We start from the raw sequence: 16945 nt of genomic DNA on the forward strand, positions 1-16945 counted from the left end.
AGATTTGCAACTACATTAAATCTGAAGACTGGGAAGTGGTACAACCCGACGAAGACGCCATGGGCCCCTACGCCTTCAAAGGCAATCAGTGGGTCGGCTACGATGACGAAAAAATTAGTCGCAAAAAAGCTGAGTACGTTGCCAAGAACAATTTGGGAGGAATCATGTTCTGGGCAATTGATAACGACGACTTCAGAGGCAACTGTCACGGCAAGCCGTATCCTTTAATCGAAGCAGCCAAAGAGGCCCTCCTCAACGCCTACGGGTAAGAGTTTATTCTTCAAAACGAATCAAATTTCTAAAAATTCATTCCACACAGAATCACCGACGACAATCTCATTGCACCAACTTCAAAACCCATTAAACAGAAAACTAGAACGAGGACGAAGGTGTCAAGTAAAGATGAAAGTGACAATCAAGTATCAACTTCGGGTGGTAGCCGCAGGAGAAACAGGTAATCGATAAATATTAAATAATCAGTTAAACAATGTTGATTTCACTTTTTGTAAATTATTGCTTCGGAAAGCCATCATAACTTGATACTCAAATGTAATCAATATATTACCCACACATATTTATTATATATTAATTAAAATAAATTTTTAGAGTGAAACCAAAAGAACCAGAGGCTCCAAGGGAAACGAATAGAAGCAGACAAAAGTCAAGGAGGAAACAACACAAAAATACCGAAGAAACAACATCAACTTACAGTAGCTTGAAAGTGGTGACACCCAGTTATACCACACCCGCTCCACCTTCAACTCCAGACCAGGGCGGTGGTACGTTTATAAATAATTTATATAATGATAATTGTACACACTTTTTATACATACAATGACGTACCATTGTTATATAAACGTACATTAATTGGCATTAATTTTAAAACATATTTATTTATTAATAATTGATTAAAATATTCATGACATATGATTGCAGCATTCAAATGCGAAGATGAAGGCTTCTTCCCACATCCCAAAGACTGTAAAAAGTATTTCTGGTGTCTGAGTGGTGCGGGTGATTCGGGCATTGTGGCTCATCAATTTACATGTCCAGCAGGTACTACTTTCTAACCCTTTTATGAGTTTATATGAAATGACACGTTCTTTTTCATTCAGGTTTATATTTCAATAAAGCAGCAGACTCATGTGATTACACTCAAAATGTCCTGTGTAACAAAAAATTATCGCGCACAACAGCAGCAGAACCAACGAAAACAACCGATTCGTCAACAACATCAAAATCAACGTTGACTAGCTTATTCTCAACAACAAGAGCTCCTCCTAAAATAACCGCTGCCACAAGTCGAACAACGTTTACGTTCAAAACTACAGAAGCTTCCGTTGAAGAAGTAAGAATCTTCCAGCTATATTTGCTAATTTATTAAATCGATTTTATTTCAGGATGAATATGAAGAATACGATGATGACGAGGACTATGAAGAGGATAGGAAAATTGATTCTGAAGACCCGAAAGTCATCAAGGAATTGATTGATTTAATTAAAAAAGCAGGTACTTATTGAAATTTATTTTTACCAACCTTAATAAAACAATAATATGTGTTTGTGAATGTGAATATTTCAGGAGGAATCGAGGAATTAGAAAAGCGACTCCGGGGAGACACCCAAAGCAGTACTGGAACCAATGAGTCAACAACTCAGTCAGCAATTAGTAAAAGTCTAGTAGCCAGAGTTTTAGGACAAAATGGCAGAAACAAGATCACAAAAGCTAATACGTAAGTTTTAACTACTATAATTAATAATATATTCTTATGAATTTTGTTTTCTAGGTTTTCATTTACCAATAAAAACAGTAGGGGCTCACAAACTGATGGACTTTCCAAAACAAGTGACAGCAAATCAACCAGTTCCAAAACAGAACGTGGTAGACCCCAATACACAACAATATCCAGATTTAGGTAAAAATATTCCTTGTTAAATATAAAATTGTTGCTAATACACATAATATTCATAATTACAGAACAACAGTTAATAAGGAGAATGAAGAAGGTGACTCAGAAGATGATGAAAATGTTAAGGATAAACCAGATGATACGGTGAAATCCATACGCAACTTTAAGAAGAACAGTACTCCTGAATACGTAAATATAAGGAGAGCCAAAGTTAGCACCACAACTGAAGAGAATGATAGGTATTATTTCTTTTAAAAATCCTCGAAGGCAAATTCTAGAATTTAATTGAATTTTACAGAAATAAAATACTTGGGGAAGATGAAAATGAACCTGATGATGATGATGACGACGACAATGATGGTTATGACACTAATAAAAAGTCTACCCCTCAGTACGTAAATATTAGAAGGCAGCACACTTCGACGACTGAGGAGTCAGTTACCTCAAAGTAAATAATAATTTATTTAAAAATCTGTTTTATTCATATTGAATATTTTTAGATACAAAGAAATAAGAAGAGGTTCAGTAAATAAACAGGTGGATGAAACTGATGAGTCTACATCAAAGTATAAGTCTATTAGGCGAGAACCCTCCCAATCAGTAAAAGAAACTGAAGAGGATAACAATAATTCAAAGTAGGTTAAGCTTTTCTATAAGTAAAAATAGTGCACGTTTTAATCTCACTGATTTTATTTTTAGGTACAAATCTATTAGACGGGGATCATCTCAAACTGTCAAAGAAGTTGCTGAAGAAGAAAATAACTCAAGGTACGTAAAAAGGAGCACCAAATTTATGTTGTTGTATTGTATAACTAATAATTATTTTCAGATATAAAACTACCACACCTGGTACTGCTTTTACCGAAGAAAATAACTTAACCAGCTTGAGGTACTAATTTTAATAAATAATTTATATAGTTTTTTTAATATTATAATTAAAATTTTACAGATATAAGACTTTACAACGGGGTACAACTACTTCATCTGGAATCAGTGATGAACCAAAGTAATTAAATTATTATTTAAATGATGATATAATTATTATTGATGTCCTTACAGAGACAAACTTATTCGTGGATCAACCACTCCTAGTGAAGACAATGAAGCTTCTTCAAAATATAAACTTGTTCAAAGAGGCACCACTACCCCAGCAACCATTGAAGGAACTGAAATATCTTCAAAGTGAGTGAATATTAAAATAATTATATTGATAGTTTCCAATGGGTTTATTTCAGATATAACTTCGTTAGACGAGGATCAACAACTCTTTCAGCTAAGGAAGACGATGCTATTTTGCAAAGAAGACGTGGTACCACAACACAATCAACCATATCTGCAGACAGGGAGAACGAAATCAATTTAAAGTAAGACCTAAAATATTAATGGTCCAAAATACTTATTTTTTTTCTTTCTAGAATCGGAGTAGATAGTACTACCGTGTCATCTAATGACAATGATAATGATATTACGGAAATAACTACAAGGTAACACTTTTTTATCAGGCAAATATTATTTTACTAATTTTGTAATTCTAGATTACTTCCACAAGTATCTTCAACAAGTTTGCCAAGCAGCCCAGAATCTCAAAATGGGTATGTGTAGTTTGTTAATTTGTCAAAGAACTTTCTAACGGCTTTACTTTTAGGGTTGAACTATCCACAGCATCACCAAGCGATTTAACCTACACCACATCAACCAATTTAGAAGAGGAACCCACCACCGTATTAGAAGGGATTACAGACAATACAACGGGTCCAATTTTAACGACAAAACTTATCGCAATTGAAACACCCACAGAAACTATTTTAAGCTCCACAGAAACCACAACGGAAACGATTTCTTCGTCTACAATTCCAAGACGAACTCCACCTACTCTTTTAGAACCTCGACCTTTCTCTATTAGAGGATCTACTTCGACAACAAGTAAATCAAAAACTGAGTCATCAACAGAAACGTCAAAGGTGAGTGAATCAAATTTCAAACTACGATTAAGGACAAAACCATCCTTCGCACAAAACGGTATTGGCAGGAATGATAATAGCTTAACGACTACTGAGAGTTCAATAAATAGTTCTAAATTTAAAAGACGGGGTTATTCGCGATTTAACATTGAAAGTGGTAAGGCAAACGTTAATGTTGAGGAGAATGAAGACAATGAATTCGAAGAACCTGATGTTAATTCTCAAGTAAGGTCCCGAAAAAGATTTTCAACCACGGAGAAAAATATTAATGAGGAATTGGCCGAACAAAGGACTTACAGACCAGCTGAACTGGCTGACTTGTCCTCTTTAACCGCCATCGACTTGTCAGTACTTAAAGGATTTAAAAGTCAGAATGGATTCAAACGAGGACGTGGAAGGGGTAGAGTACAAACCACAATAGAGACTTCAACGCCACCTGAAAAGGAAAAGGAAGAGGAAGAAATTTTAAAAACTAGTTCCAGGACATTACCTCTGGCAAGAAAATTCATACAAAACACAACATTTGGTAAGGGTAAAAGAATTATTTCCACAAAAGCAGCTGGCAATGATGATGAGGCTGATTCAAATGTGAAACTGAACGCAACCAGACCTCGTCTCCGAGGAGTAAGTCAGAGTATTGAAAACACTCCTTCCACACCATCAAATATCAAAACGAGGAAAGTCATCAGAAGATTTAGATCCACAACGGTGAATTCTTTGGACGTTGACAACGAGAATGATTTCAAAATTAAAGAGTTCTCATCATTAGAAACGTCGAGTAAATCTGCATTTGTAGGATTTAAGCGTAACGAGGCTTCTGATCTATTCCCAAAAAATTCAATCAAGGATATCTTAAATAAGAGGCCCATTAGATTACCTTCCATTAAAAATACAGCGGATGATAATGACGATTCAGATGACATAAGCACTGAAGAGGAAGAAAACATTAAGTTATCCGAATCCAATATAAGAGAAAACAGTGACGTAAACAGTCTATCTGCCAAAGAATTTAGGAAATTGGGCATTTACAAAAGTAAAGTGCAAGGTAAATCTGACATAGTTGAAAAGACCAGTAATGTAGACTCGAATCTAGATGAAATAGTATCGACAACAACAACAACAACAACAACAACAACTGAAGATACTTCAAGTGATATTACTCTAGGTACTAGTACCACAACAGTGAAGCCTTCAGAACCGCCCATTATAATACGCACTAGAAAAATTATCAGGAAATTAAGACCAACCCAACCCACATTATTGTTGGAAACAACCACCCAACATTTTAATGTCTCTGAACGTTCCCCCATTTCAAATACAACGACCAATATAAAAAGAAAAATTATTCGAAGACTTAGACCAACTACAACCACTACAACACCATCAATTACTACAGGCAGTGAAAACAAAAAACGCAAATTTATCTTAAGAGGCAGACCTACCACTGAAGAACCTACAGTTGTGGAGGTTTCAACGAATTTGAATGCTGAAAAAGAAACGGACACTTTAATCCGATTTAAACCAAATTCACGCTTTAATAGGCCAGCCCAAACCAGAAACAATTTGCCAACTGTAACATCTACTACACCAAGTTACAAATACGTAACTCAATTAACTGAAGAGAAAGGTGACGGTTTGATACCATCTTTACGTTCAACCACATCTACCCCCGAAGATGACGATGATGAATATGAGGATGATGATGATGATGAGGAGGAAGAAGAGTTAAGAACTGATAATCGAAGTGGAACACACCCAGTTACAACTGAAAGAACATCCTCAATAAGACCTGTTCCTTCCCCTAACAGTTTACTTTCCAAAACTAAATTAAATGCTTTACTAACTGGAGTATCAAAAACTCCCAGTTCAGTTTCGGAGAAGGAAGTTACTAGTGAAGTAAGTACATCGTTAGTTGACACTAAATCACGTAGCGAAAATGAAGAAGATGATGACGAATACGAAGATGATGAAGAATATGATGATGATGAAGATGATGATAAAGAGAACGGTGACGAGAAGAAAACTACTCCTTTAGCTCCATTAGTGGAAACATCTACCTTAAGGAATACCTTGCTTCATAGACAAGGAGAAAGACCTTCATTTGTAGCCAATAAATTAAATTTAAATGCAAAAACTGATAAAAATAAAGAGATTGTGAAACCAAGCACTCGGGATTATAGAACTAAACCGAGGCCTTCATTTAAAAGAACCGAAACAACATCTACAACTGAAAGTCTACCGTTGTTTACAAAGGCTAAATACAAGTTTTACACAAGATCTACCACGTTGTCTAGCGTTTCCACTGAACCTTCTACACAAAGTACTGTAAAAAGTACTACTACACAAGAAAACCAGAATGTGGAAAACATAGAAAACACCACTGTAAATACAGATAACTTACAAGAAAGTAACAACACCACTGATTTAGATAATGTCACAACTACTGAAAATATACAAGACTCTGAAAAATCAACTACAACTGTTGAAAGTACTGAAATAAGTACTGAAACAAATATAAATGATATAACAACAAGTAGTAGCATCATATCTGAAAATATTACAGATGGTACTACACTCAATCCAACTACAACTACGATAGACTCTATATCAGAGATTACTGATAGTACAACAAAAGAAACTGAATTACAGTCCTTATTAGAAAATGGTACCAATACTAATTTAGAAGAAAACATTACTACAGAAGAAATTAATGTTTTACATGAAATAACGACGGTCCAAGTAGAAGTCCAAGATACTACAGAAGATTCTACTGAATCAATTATAACAACTGAGTCAGTAGTGGATACTGAGTCTACTTTAAATACTACAAGTGAAACTACGACTCAGTCCACTACACCTTACATACCTAAAAGTACTTTGAGACCAATCAACTCTCGTCCTAAATTCAATGTACCAAAAAGAACATCACTTAACAAATCTACACTAGAAACAACTACAAAGCGACAAAATAGATTTAGTTTAAGAAATAAATCAAGATTGTCTTCTGAGACTGACACATTAACTGTAAATAAAGTACCTTCCATAAAAGCAAGACCAAGTTCGACTACAGCTATACCTATAAATAAATTTATTTATAAGTACAGTACTACTGCTAAACCTAGATATACACATAAGGAAGAGGTATCTGATGATGATGGTGGTGATGATGATGAGGATGAAGATGAGGAGTATGATGATGAGGAAGAAGAAGACGATGAAGATGAAGAGAAAGTAGAAGTAAAAAATAATAAAGTAAGTTCACCAAAACCATTTACATTTAATAGACCAACCACGCCGAAAATTATAAATAGTCCTGTGACTGCCAAAAAAGTGCAAAATGTTCCATTTGGAAAACCCTCAAATAAAACCACAAAAGTTGTTAACAAGCCACGAGTTGTGTTCCAAAAAACCACAACGGCCCCAGTGACTGAAAGTTTAATTGATATTGATACAGAGGCCATTAAAAATAGGAACAAAAACCTGTTTTCCAAAAAGAGAACAATGAACACGCCTTTTGTTGGTCCATCTTCCACACCTACACTTAGCGAAGTAATGAATTCTACTGAGGAATTCGTAACTTTGGCTCCTCAAATAACTGAACCAATTACCAAGCCGTCTGTATCCGAAACTACTGAACCATTAACGACTTTGCATCACATTTTTGCGGAAGCTGAAGACGATATTAACCAAACAACAACTGAATCCTCCAATAAATCAGTTGAATCAAGCAAAGTCGAAAAACTCATAGAAGTAAATCGAATTATTAAAGTGTATGCTAAAGAGGCGAAACTGAAGAACCACACATTACAAGAACAAACAAAGGTAGAAAAAGTACCGGTTGTCGATAAAATTGGTGCCATTAACAGAGTCACCGTTATTAAGATTGTGGATGGGAACAATGTCACTCAGACTATAGAAGAGAATTCTTTTGACAATGAAATCAACTCAAAATTGCCCAACACTACGGATAGCCTATTACCAAATGTTGAAGAGGTTACCACAGTCGCAAACAATGACAATTCGAAACAACCTGTGACAATTAATATTCGCGGTACTTACATCATACCTGAATTGGCTATTGTCAAAGAAATATCGGCAAATGATACTTTATTAACAGATAGCATTCCATCGAATCACAGACAAGACAGGAAATACGAATTATACGGTGAAAGTAAAGTACACGATTATAAGTCAAAAAATTCTTTCCCCAATGAGATAATTAAACCGGGCTTAGCTGAAATTATTGATGGCAACTCCCAAGTAAATATTATAACACCCAGGCCAATCTTAAGTACTGAAGCTTCCACAATATCACTGGAACGTCTATTCCTAACTGACACACCCCGTAATATAGACAACATCCACGGAAATCTGATTCAGGTCAATACCAACGAGGAACTATTAGAAACACAGAATTCCAGATTTGTGAACGTAAGGATTTTGGAGCAGGGAGGTGCACGCACCAATAAGGGCTTGCGTGACGACTCTCCTTTGCTACCCATACGTGTCCTCAAGCAGGACGTGGAGGAAGTCACAATGAAAGCTCACGTGGTTGAAGTCTCTCCCCGGGATAATAAAGATACGATCAAAATTGTACCGATAAAAGTTGAAATGTCCCGAAAATTAGCAAACGAAGACAAAGTACAAAAAACTAACGTACCGTTCGTAACCAATGTTGAATCCGGGGTGCCCAAAGTAAATATTAAATTAATAACACCATGAACTCTTAGTCATTTTTAATATTAGGTCATAGATATAATTTATACTGTAGTATTATTATGTTATGTATGTAAATATTTTGTTATTATTATTGATTTATTTAAAATATGAATGTGAGTGAAATTTTGTTGTAAATAATATGCACTTTTGTAAAATACTTGCACTGTCTTTACTTATCTCCTTTTATTTTCTGTGTGTGCCATATAAATGGTTTTTTTCAATATACTGTTTTGTTAAAAATGGCCAGTGTGTTTTCTTTCTATTGTAATTGATTTAAATTTAAATATATTATATTGAATATGTTAGTATTTTCTTTTCCTATCTAACACGTTTGTGTCAGGTGTGGGTACTCTGTTACACGACTATCAGTCCAGTCATCTTAGTTTAAATTCGGTGAATATGTTGGAAATCGAGGTACTCAGCTATAAACTCGTATAAACTTATATTTTGACACCCTAAAATTTGTCTCAAAATATAAGTTTATACCAGTTTATAGCTGGATATCTCGATTTAAGAAAAGAACTGTCTATAATGACTGGATTAATCCAGCCATCTTAGTCCAAATTAGTTGAATATCTTGGAAATCGAGGTACTCAGCTATAAACATGTATAAACTTATATTTTGACACCCCAAAACATGTCTCAAAATATAAGTTTATACCACCAGTTTATAAAGCTGGGTATCTCCAGTTCCGAAGAGGACTCCCTATAATGATTAGAACTCCCTTTAATGACTGGACTATATGTAATTAGCACGTTTGATATTACATAATTAAATATATCATTGTTAATACCTTCTTCTTCTTTGTTGCATCTTTTTAAGGTGAATATAATATATATATATATATATATATATAAACACATATAAACCTAATATATACTATTAAATAAGGAAATATTTTTAAAATAAGGTTTAGCCTAATATTAGACAAACGTTGTATTGGAAAAATTATTAAACCAATATTTTCTACAGATTCGGATTTTTCTTCGATCACCGAAGATAATGTTCTACATTTAAAGTCACCTCTGAGATTAACATAGCCTAAAAATGAAATAAAATAATTTATTATATATATTTTTTTATTTCTACTTGTACATAACAACTTAATAATCATTCATCTCTTAAATGTAAAACATATACAGTACGAAAAGAGTTTGATCCATCTGAATCCTAAAAGAGACATAACGTACAACAGAGACAGTAAGTCTCCCACTATGGGGCAGACTTATACTGTCTTTGTCATGCATGAAGTCTCTCTCTAAGTTCAGACGGGTCAAACACTTGTCCTATTGCTACAGTTATTCTTCCATTAAATCTTACTGAGATTTTTAATCTTGTTTATTAAAAGAAAGAAAGAGAAAAAAGAAGTATGTAAGGCATGACAGGTAAGTTAGGAAATTTGAGATAACTTTCAAAAGATTTGTTTAATTCTAAAAGTTATTTTATTATACACTTACAGAAATACTAACCCAATTATAACAATTAAAAACATGTCATTTCTTACTACAAAATATATTAAACATTCCAGAAAAGAAACAATAAATTCCAGTGTGTAATTACTTTCTACTGTTACATTTTTTGGTTTTATAGAAACACATAATTACCTATTTTCCTTTCACTAGTTCTTTATACATGGCTAAACTAAATAAAAACATGCACTAGAGCTATTATCTAATGGTCATTAGAAATGTTAAATACAAAAGTGTATCACAATCACATAAACATGTTTTTGAATAATAAATTAAATAAAATTATCCATCCCATTTAGTTTTTATTTAATGTTTGTTAATATTTGAATATCAGGAGCATTTAAAAAATATTGTTTTATAAAGAAAGGATCCATAAAATTGGTGTTCCATGAAATGAATATTTAAAAACGGATATACAGTTTCATAATGTAACTTAATATCAATTTTCTGGTCCAGATAATACAATGCCAAACAGGTTTTAACACCTGTAAAAATGGTTAATAAAATTTCATATGAAAGTTTCACCTAAAGGTATACAGTGTCTAATTTCAAAATGACTTTAATATCAATCAATTAGATATTAAACTTCCTATTGTGGATATTTTGTGTTTTGTGAAAATAATTTAAAAGGCAAACTGGTTTGAATGATTAATTAATGTCTCGACATTGAAAGTTTGTCATATAAATATTATGATTATGAATATCATTCAGTGTGATGACTCATTTTACTCAGCTTTTTAAAAAGAAATTTTATTTGCATCGTATTTTCTATAACACAATTTTACATAATTAATTTATTAATAATTTTTGGGTACAGAAAATAATTTAAATTAAATTAATGTTTTATTGTTATTGAAATTCAACAAAAACGTAATTTTCCACTAAAGGAAATACAAAAATTAAATTAATAATGATAGTATTAGTAATGATAATTAATAGCATTTTAATGTCGACATATCTTATTAATAATTATTCATAAATAATTAAAAAAGGAATGTAAATAAAACTAAACAAATTTCCAAACTTTATTTAAAAAAATATATTACAAATATATTTTAAAGTTTATACCTACCTGTTTCTACAACATTTAAACATTAATTGTCAAATTATTTAATAAAAAATATTTAATTAAACTGTACATTTTTACGTGGGATTCCATTTAGTTGAATTTAATTTAATTAAAAGTCCCATAAAAGATGAACATAATTCACCCAGCATTTAACGAAACACACTTATTTTCAGACAAAAAGGCCCACGACCAGGAGCCCATTCCGCGTTGGAATTCACAGGCGCACAAGGCCTCCGCCGACCACAACATTCACACAGGTAACGACACTGCGACCGACTAAACCTGCCAGCAGAAAATACCTACAGCCGCAAACCACTAAGGCGTTAGAAAGTCAAGGTAAGTCTGCAGAAGACAAATAAAACTAAAGATGCGACATGCTTAATCTCAACGGACCCCCACCGCAACGTTTGCCCCCCTTCGAGGCAGGCCTGCGGTGGAAGTGAAAAATCGAAAGTGTTCGCTGAACATCATATATCACGATTTATCTCTTTCATCATCATCATCTAATCTATTGGCTGTTGTACTTCCTTACGTTCTGTTAAATGTCATAAGGATTCTACAATTGAAATTTCACCGTGGAAGCAAATCTCATAATTATTTAATTGACTCTTAATTACCTGTTAATCGTATTTTTAATGGTTTAGTGGTTTAGTTTAAATCAATATTCAGAAATGTTATTTCTCTTTGGAACTTAATTACCATGATTAATAACAATCAGAAAATAGACTTCTTTTTGACATTTTAAACCAATCTTCAATCAAATATAGAATTTTTATTTTAGTAACTTTAATAATTATCTCTACTAATCATTGATTTTATTTAGCTAAACATTAGTGACCCACATCTTAAGTGTAAGCTTAAAATGCACACCCGTCCCACATTCACAGAATAACTAGTTTCAAATTTAGAACGAACAACTGACTAACTATCTTTAAATTAATTATATAGATAATTTTATTACACAACTAACTATACAAATATGTGCATCTTCTGATTTCGTAACGCCTTCCTCCTTTTTTTATAAAGGCCAACTCACTTAAACGAATCTGAAAGTACGTTGCAAGTGGTAATTTAAAATTCCATGTAGGCCTTTCCACACGCAAGAAAATTATTCAAAATGCAAATTTTTAAGGCGAGTCTAATTAGGAATGTTGTATAATGTAGGCAGTTATTAATAATTATTATTTTCACTCATTATCATAGGCTTTAAGTTGGAGGGAATGACATATTAACATTTCCTTTTGTAATCTACAGTCTAAAACTAAATTAAACATGACATAAAAGTCTTTAATCCTAGAAAGCATAATTCTGTTTAAACTTGTTTTTAATTGTTTTAAATAAACCATAACGTAATAGTGTTTCCCTGTTGGTCTTACCAAGATAGTCATAATTTAAACATTGTATGTAATTAACAGTTCGTTAACTTATTAAGTAATTAGAGAAATTGACATCTATTATTTACACAATTAACCATTTTAAAATTATATTTGAGTAATTGGAAGAGATTATTTTTTGTACAAATAAACAAATCTCCATATTGTTCATGAATAAATTATAAAATGTAGTTATCTTCAAAATTTTTAACAATACGTCTGAAAATTAATTATTATATTTTCTTGATTTTAAAGTTTAATTTTAATGTTAAAATAAGAAATCAAAGATATAACGAAGAATAAATCCAACATTTACAAGAAAATAAGATGATTCACAACAATCACATTTTTGCATATATTAAAGAACAATTATGTACTGTTATTTAAATTTTTTACATTAAAGATTAAAGGACAAGGTCTTGAAAATAACGTCGTCACACCAACTTCTTGGTAAAATGTGTCATAGACTAATATATACTTTTTTTTATAAAAAATTAAATTATAAGCCGTTCAATTTATATATTAATAAAACTCAAATTTATATATTTAACATTATATCTAATGTAAAAATAAGTATAGAAATATTCTAGCTGGATATTATTGTTCCACCTGTTACCGTCGTGTACAGAATAAAAATTACATCATGATGAATTTTATTGCACTACGTGTCTCTTGAAGTAGATAAATTGAATTTCCTAGATACGGTCAGAATTTTAAATTCACTTTACTTTTTATATACAATACGAAAAGAGTTTGATCCATCTGAATCCTGAAAAAGACATCATGTACAACAGAGACAAGAAGTATCGCAATATGGGGCAGACTTCTACTGTCTCTGTCATGCATGATGTCTCTCTCTCTAAATTCAGACGAGTCAAACACCTTTCCTACTGTATAAGAGTTAAAATTGGGTATTTATTTTTGGTTTTGTTGTTATATTTTTTTAAAATCATAAAATACATGGTAATACAGTTCAAGTGTTGTTACATAAAATATTATAATGTGGCTATTATGATTAATAGTCATTTAAACTTGTTAAAAGATAAATTATACTTTTAGTGATTATACATACATTTATATTAATATAGTATTAATTAAATAAGTTATTATGGGTATCCATATGTCGTGATTTAAGTCACACTATACAGTACGAAGAAATTGATCTATCTGAATCCTGAAAGAGACATCATGTACAATAGAGACAGTAAGTCTCCCACTATGGGGCAGACTTCTATATATTTGTTGTAATATTACAAATTCAAATTATCCACTACAAAAGAAATTTTAAAGCCCCAGGTAAGATATTATTTAATTTTTTCTTTTAGACTCCACGACCTCGCCACCAAAGATAAATAGTCGCTTCAGATTCGTGTCGAGAAAACCCATAAGGACTAGACCTACGACCCAAAGCAAAACATCCAGCGAAAGCACCGATCAAACTATAGAATCAAGTAACCAGCAATCACTGGAGGAACACGTGAACAGTGGTGAGACCACAGAACTGGGAGACATTGCGATTGCCCTTCATAATGTACAACAAGCGCCAGCACCAAGTAAAACAACAACAACAACCAAGAGACCGAAAGCTCCTGTAAGATATACAAGTACGCCGGTTTCATTGCAGAGAAGCACAAGTAAGTAATGAGATTTTTAATAAAACTTTCTATTAACATAAAGCATAAAGTAACAGTTGCTTCCATCAGGGTCATTTTTAACAAACAATTTTACAATATCATGCCCTCCAGTGTAGTTCATTGTGTTGAGTTTCAGTCGTGTTGAGAAATCGAGAAAGAATATCGACAACTGTGGCACCGTCGACCGTCACCACACCGAGGTACGTTGTGAAGAAACGACGCCCCCAGGCATTTGACAAGATCAGTCCATCGAACACAAACACATTCAAGCCTTTATCTGAATATGACTACTATGATGATGACGTAGGAATATTGGGGACAATACCGGAACACAGCAAAGTACTTCTGCATAGTAACGGAGTAATAGAATGTTTGGACCAAGGGAACTTCCCTCATCCTGTCTCATGCAAAAAATTCATTTCTTGTGCGAAGATGGAAAATGGTAGGGTGTTAGGCTGGGAATACACGTGCCCGAAGAATTTGAGTTTTGACCCAATTGGTGGTATTTGCAATTGGTCAGCGGGCTTAGGATGTCACGAACAATAGTAAAATTAAATTCTAAAAAAATGTTTTGACTTCAGTATCGAATACATTTTTATTAGTATATAAAAGTAAAAAATACATTGTGCATTAACCAACGCTTTTACGTCAACTAAAAAATCATTTATGTATGATGTATTCGCCATGTCCAGCATGTTGTGATTTATTAGGATAATTTTAAGAATGTACTTGTAAATATAGTATTTTTTAAATAAAATTGTTTTTTAAATTTTTTTTTTTATTTAAGTATTTTTAAAGTAAATATATTCAAAAGCCTTAGTATCATATATATCACCATTTAAGAAAGATACCCAGAATATTCCTCAACTAATAGGTGATTTATAATAAATATAAATAAATTAAGGTTTTAATCATATATATAAAATTTTTGGAATTAAATCATATTTTATTATGAATACATAATTTTCCAAACTGGTAATATTAAAAATAAATATTTTTTATAAACATTCTTAAAACTGAAAAATAAATTATTGTTCTATAACGTAGTACATTTCACTTATGACTTGAATTGGGCATGTCCAGATTAAACACTACTCTTATCTCACATAATAATATTTTAATAATAAATTAACAAAAAAATTTAGACAAAATTTTATTATAAAATATTTTACATAAAATACAATTTTACAATTAAATTGTTCTTTTGCTAATATTGGTATAGCCAATTCCAACACAAGTTAAAAGTACTTTTTCAGAACCAGATCCAGTTTGCTGTTCTTCATCTTCAAAGGGTTCTATTTTAAACGTCACTCCAAAAAATTCTTTTAAATGCCTAAGTAAACCTATTGTATAATTAGTTAGTGGTCCTGTTACTATTTTTGATACATCCTTTGGGCCCAAAGCCATATTAACTATAGCTAAAGCTTGAGATGTTGAATCAGTAACTCCACCTAAATATATTTCATATAATAGTCTGTGTGCAGCAGCCACACCAATATCTTCAGGTACAGATGTTTCCCCTTCTGATGCTATATTTGAAACCTAAAATAATATATATAACATTGTTCTATTAATAGGTAAACTAATGGTTTATACATACTTGTTCTGATGAATAAATGACTCCATTTGTAGTCTCTGCTGCCAGATGAATTCCAAAACCAGGACTTTTACCAGACTGTTTTCCTTTCAGTTGATCTGTAGTTATGAAAACATCTGGTAAAAAGTTTAACAGCACGCCTTTAGAAGATTCAACTATTCTGTTGGCCATGGCAGGTGAAACTCTTAAAGCATAAGCTGTCCCTCTAATACGTTTAACCATACCACCATCTAATTGTTGTATAGGACGGACTTGTTTTCTTACAGGACATCTAAATACTACTTCACCACCTCCTAAAGGTCTCATCCCTAGGAACATAATGAATGAATTATTTACAAAAACTTTAATTCAAATATTAAATTACCTCTTTTCTTTATTTTTAAATCTAAATCGTCGTCGTCTAACACAAATCTTTTGAGTGTTTGCATCATGGATGTTCTCATAACATCCACAGAAGGATCAATATTATTGCTTGTAACACCTCTCAAAGTAATGTTGAGGGGTTGTTTACAAAACAACCCCAAAATATAAAGTGCTTCTAAGTAATACCCTAAAATTATAAGGTTATTAAAATTATTTTAAAACTAAATACTACTGTGTACAAACCAATTCCTCGTTGTACAGAACAATCATGTTCTACAGTACCGCCATGCAAAAGTCCAGGTTGAAAAAACACTGATGTGCCAGTTTCGTTTAATTCTACCACAGTACCATTGGTTATTTTGTCCAAAAGCCTTATCAAACTAACTTCAAATTCTTGTAAACCAGGTTCATCATCTAAGGCTCTAATATCCGTTATTTTAACCGATTTCCCACTAAGTACAGACAGTATAAGTCTTTGTTTAAAGAAATTACTTCCTTTATAAATTAATACGTTTCCTTTAACTGTGGCAGTCATATTTGTAACAATTTTGAATGATTGTTATTGTTAGGTTCTTCGTGTAAACAGGTTATGTCAAAACATGTGTTTATCTTAAGGATAAGGCTATGATAAATGTAGGCAACCCAAATTACAATTATACTGACATAATCCATAACGCCACCACCAGTGTAGACATTTAACAAACCGACTATTTGTGAACTGGTTATTTTCGACACCTTGGGAGTCCGAAATTCGGCACAGTTCGGTTTCTGAATTGCAACATTGTTGTTGATACATAATTTGAAATTAATATATAAATACATAAATAGCAAAATTCACAGTCGTTGATAT

General features: G+C 32.3%; 3 protein-coding genes across 3 annotated transcripts in view; 2 read left to right on the top strand and 1 right to left on the bottom strand.

The window, feature by feature from the left end:
- LOC109602250 (serine-rich adhesin for platelets) overlaps positions 1 to 8889 on the top strand; it is a 32690-nt gene extending 23801 nt beyond the window's left edge. Inside the window, exons 8-26 of the mRNA XM_049962392.1 lie at positions 3 to 265; positions 320 to 454; positions 607 to 779; positions 937 to 1056; positions 1116 to 1348; positions 1401 to 1509; positions 1582 to 1732; positions 1787 to 1915; positions 1978 to 2148; positions 2208 to 2357; positions 2410 to 2544; positions 2609 to 2677; positions 2739 to 2798; positions 2859 to 2915; positions 2969 to 3091; positions 3145 to 3273; positions 3325 to 3393; positions 3445 to 3501; positions 3555 to 8889. Coding sequence (XP_049818349.1) covers positions 3 to 265; positions 320 to 454; positions 607 to 779; positions 937 to 1056; positions 1116 to 1348; positions 1401 to 1509; positions 1582 to 1732; positions 1787 to 1915; positions 1978 to 2148; positions 2208 to 2357; positions 2410 to 2544; positions 2609 to 2677; positions 2739 to 2798; positions 2859 to 2915; positions 2969 to 3091; positions 3145 to 3273; positions 3325 to 3393; positions 3445 to 3501; positions 3555 to 8592 — 7371 coding nt within the window. The 3' untranslated portion in view covers positions 8593 to 8889. The remainder of the gene's footprint in view (positions 1 to 2; positions 266 to 319; positions 455 to 606; positions 780 to 936; positions 1057 to 1115; positions 1349 to 1400; positions 1510 to 1581; positions 1733 to 1786; positions 1916 to 1977; positions 2149 to 2207; positions 2358 to 2409; positions 2545 to 2608; positions 2678 to 2738; positions 2799 to 2858; positions 2916 to 2968; positions 3092 to 3144; positions 3274 to 3324; positions 3394 to 3444; positions 3502 to 3554) is intronic.
- A 2376-nt stretch (positions 8890 to 11265) lies between these two features.
- Positions 11266 to 14732, top strand: LOC126264143 (mucin-2-like; the record flags this gene model as incomplete). The annotated part of the gene is made up of 3 exons (XM_049962662.1): positions 11266 to 11464; positions 13827 to 14135; positions 14272 to 14732. Coding segments are annotated over 3 exons (918 nt in total), but the record flags the coding sequence as incomplete, so codon positions are not given.
- Positions 14733 to 15271: 539 nt separating this feature from the next.
- Positions 15272 to 16703, bottom strand: LOC109602258 (probable RNA 3'-terminal phosphate cyclase-like protein). The gene is made up of 4 exons (XM_020018585.2): positions 16339 to 16703; positions 16097 to 16282; positions 15736 to 16040; positions 15272 to 15677 (listed from the first exon to the last, which is right to left on the bottom strand). Exons 1-4 carry the CDS (start codon positions 16628 to 16630, stop codon positions 15327 to 15329), a joined length of 1134 nt encoding a protein of 377 aa, XP_019874144.2. The 5' UTR covers positions 16631 to 16703; the 3' UTR covers positions 15272 to 15326.
- Between the last annotated feature and the right edge of the window lie 242 nt (positions 16704 to 16945).

The sequence above is a fragment of the Aethina tumida genome, chromosome 2, assembly GCF_024364675.1.
Source record: "Aethina tumida isolate Nest 87 chromosome 2, icAetTumi1.1, whole genome shotgun sequence".
In the NCBI taxonomy this organism is placed as follows: Eukaryota; Metazoa; Arthropoda; class Insecta; order Coleoptera; family Nitidulidae; genus Aethina; species Aethina tumida.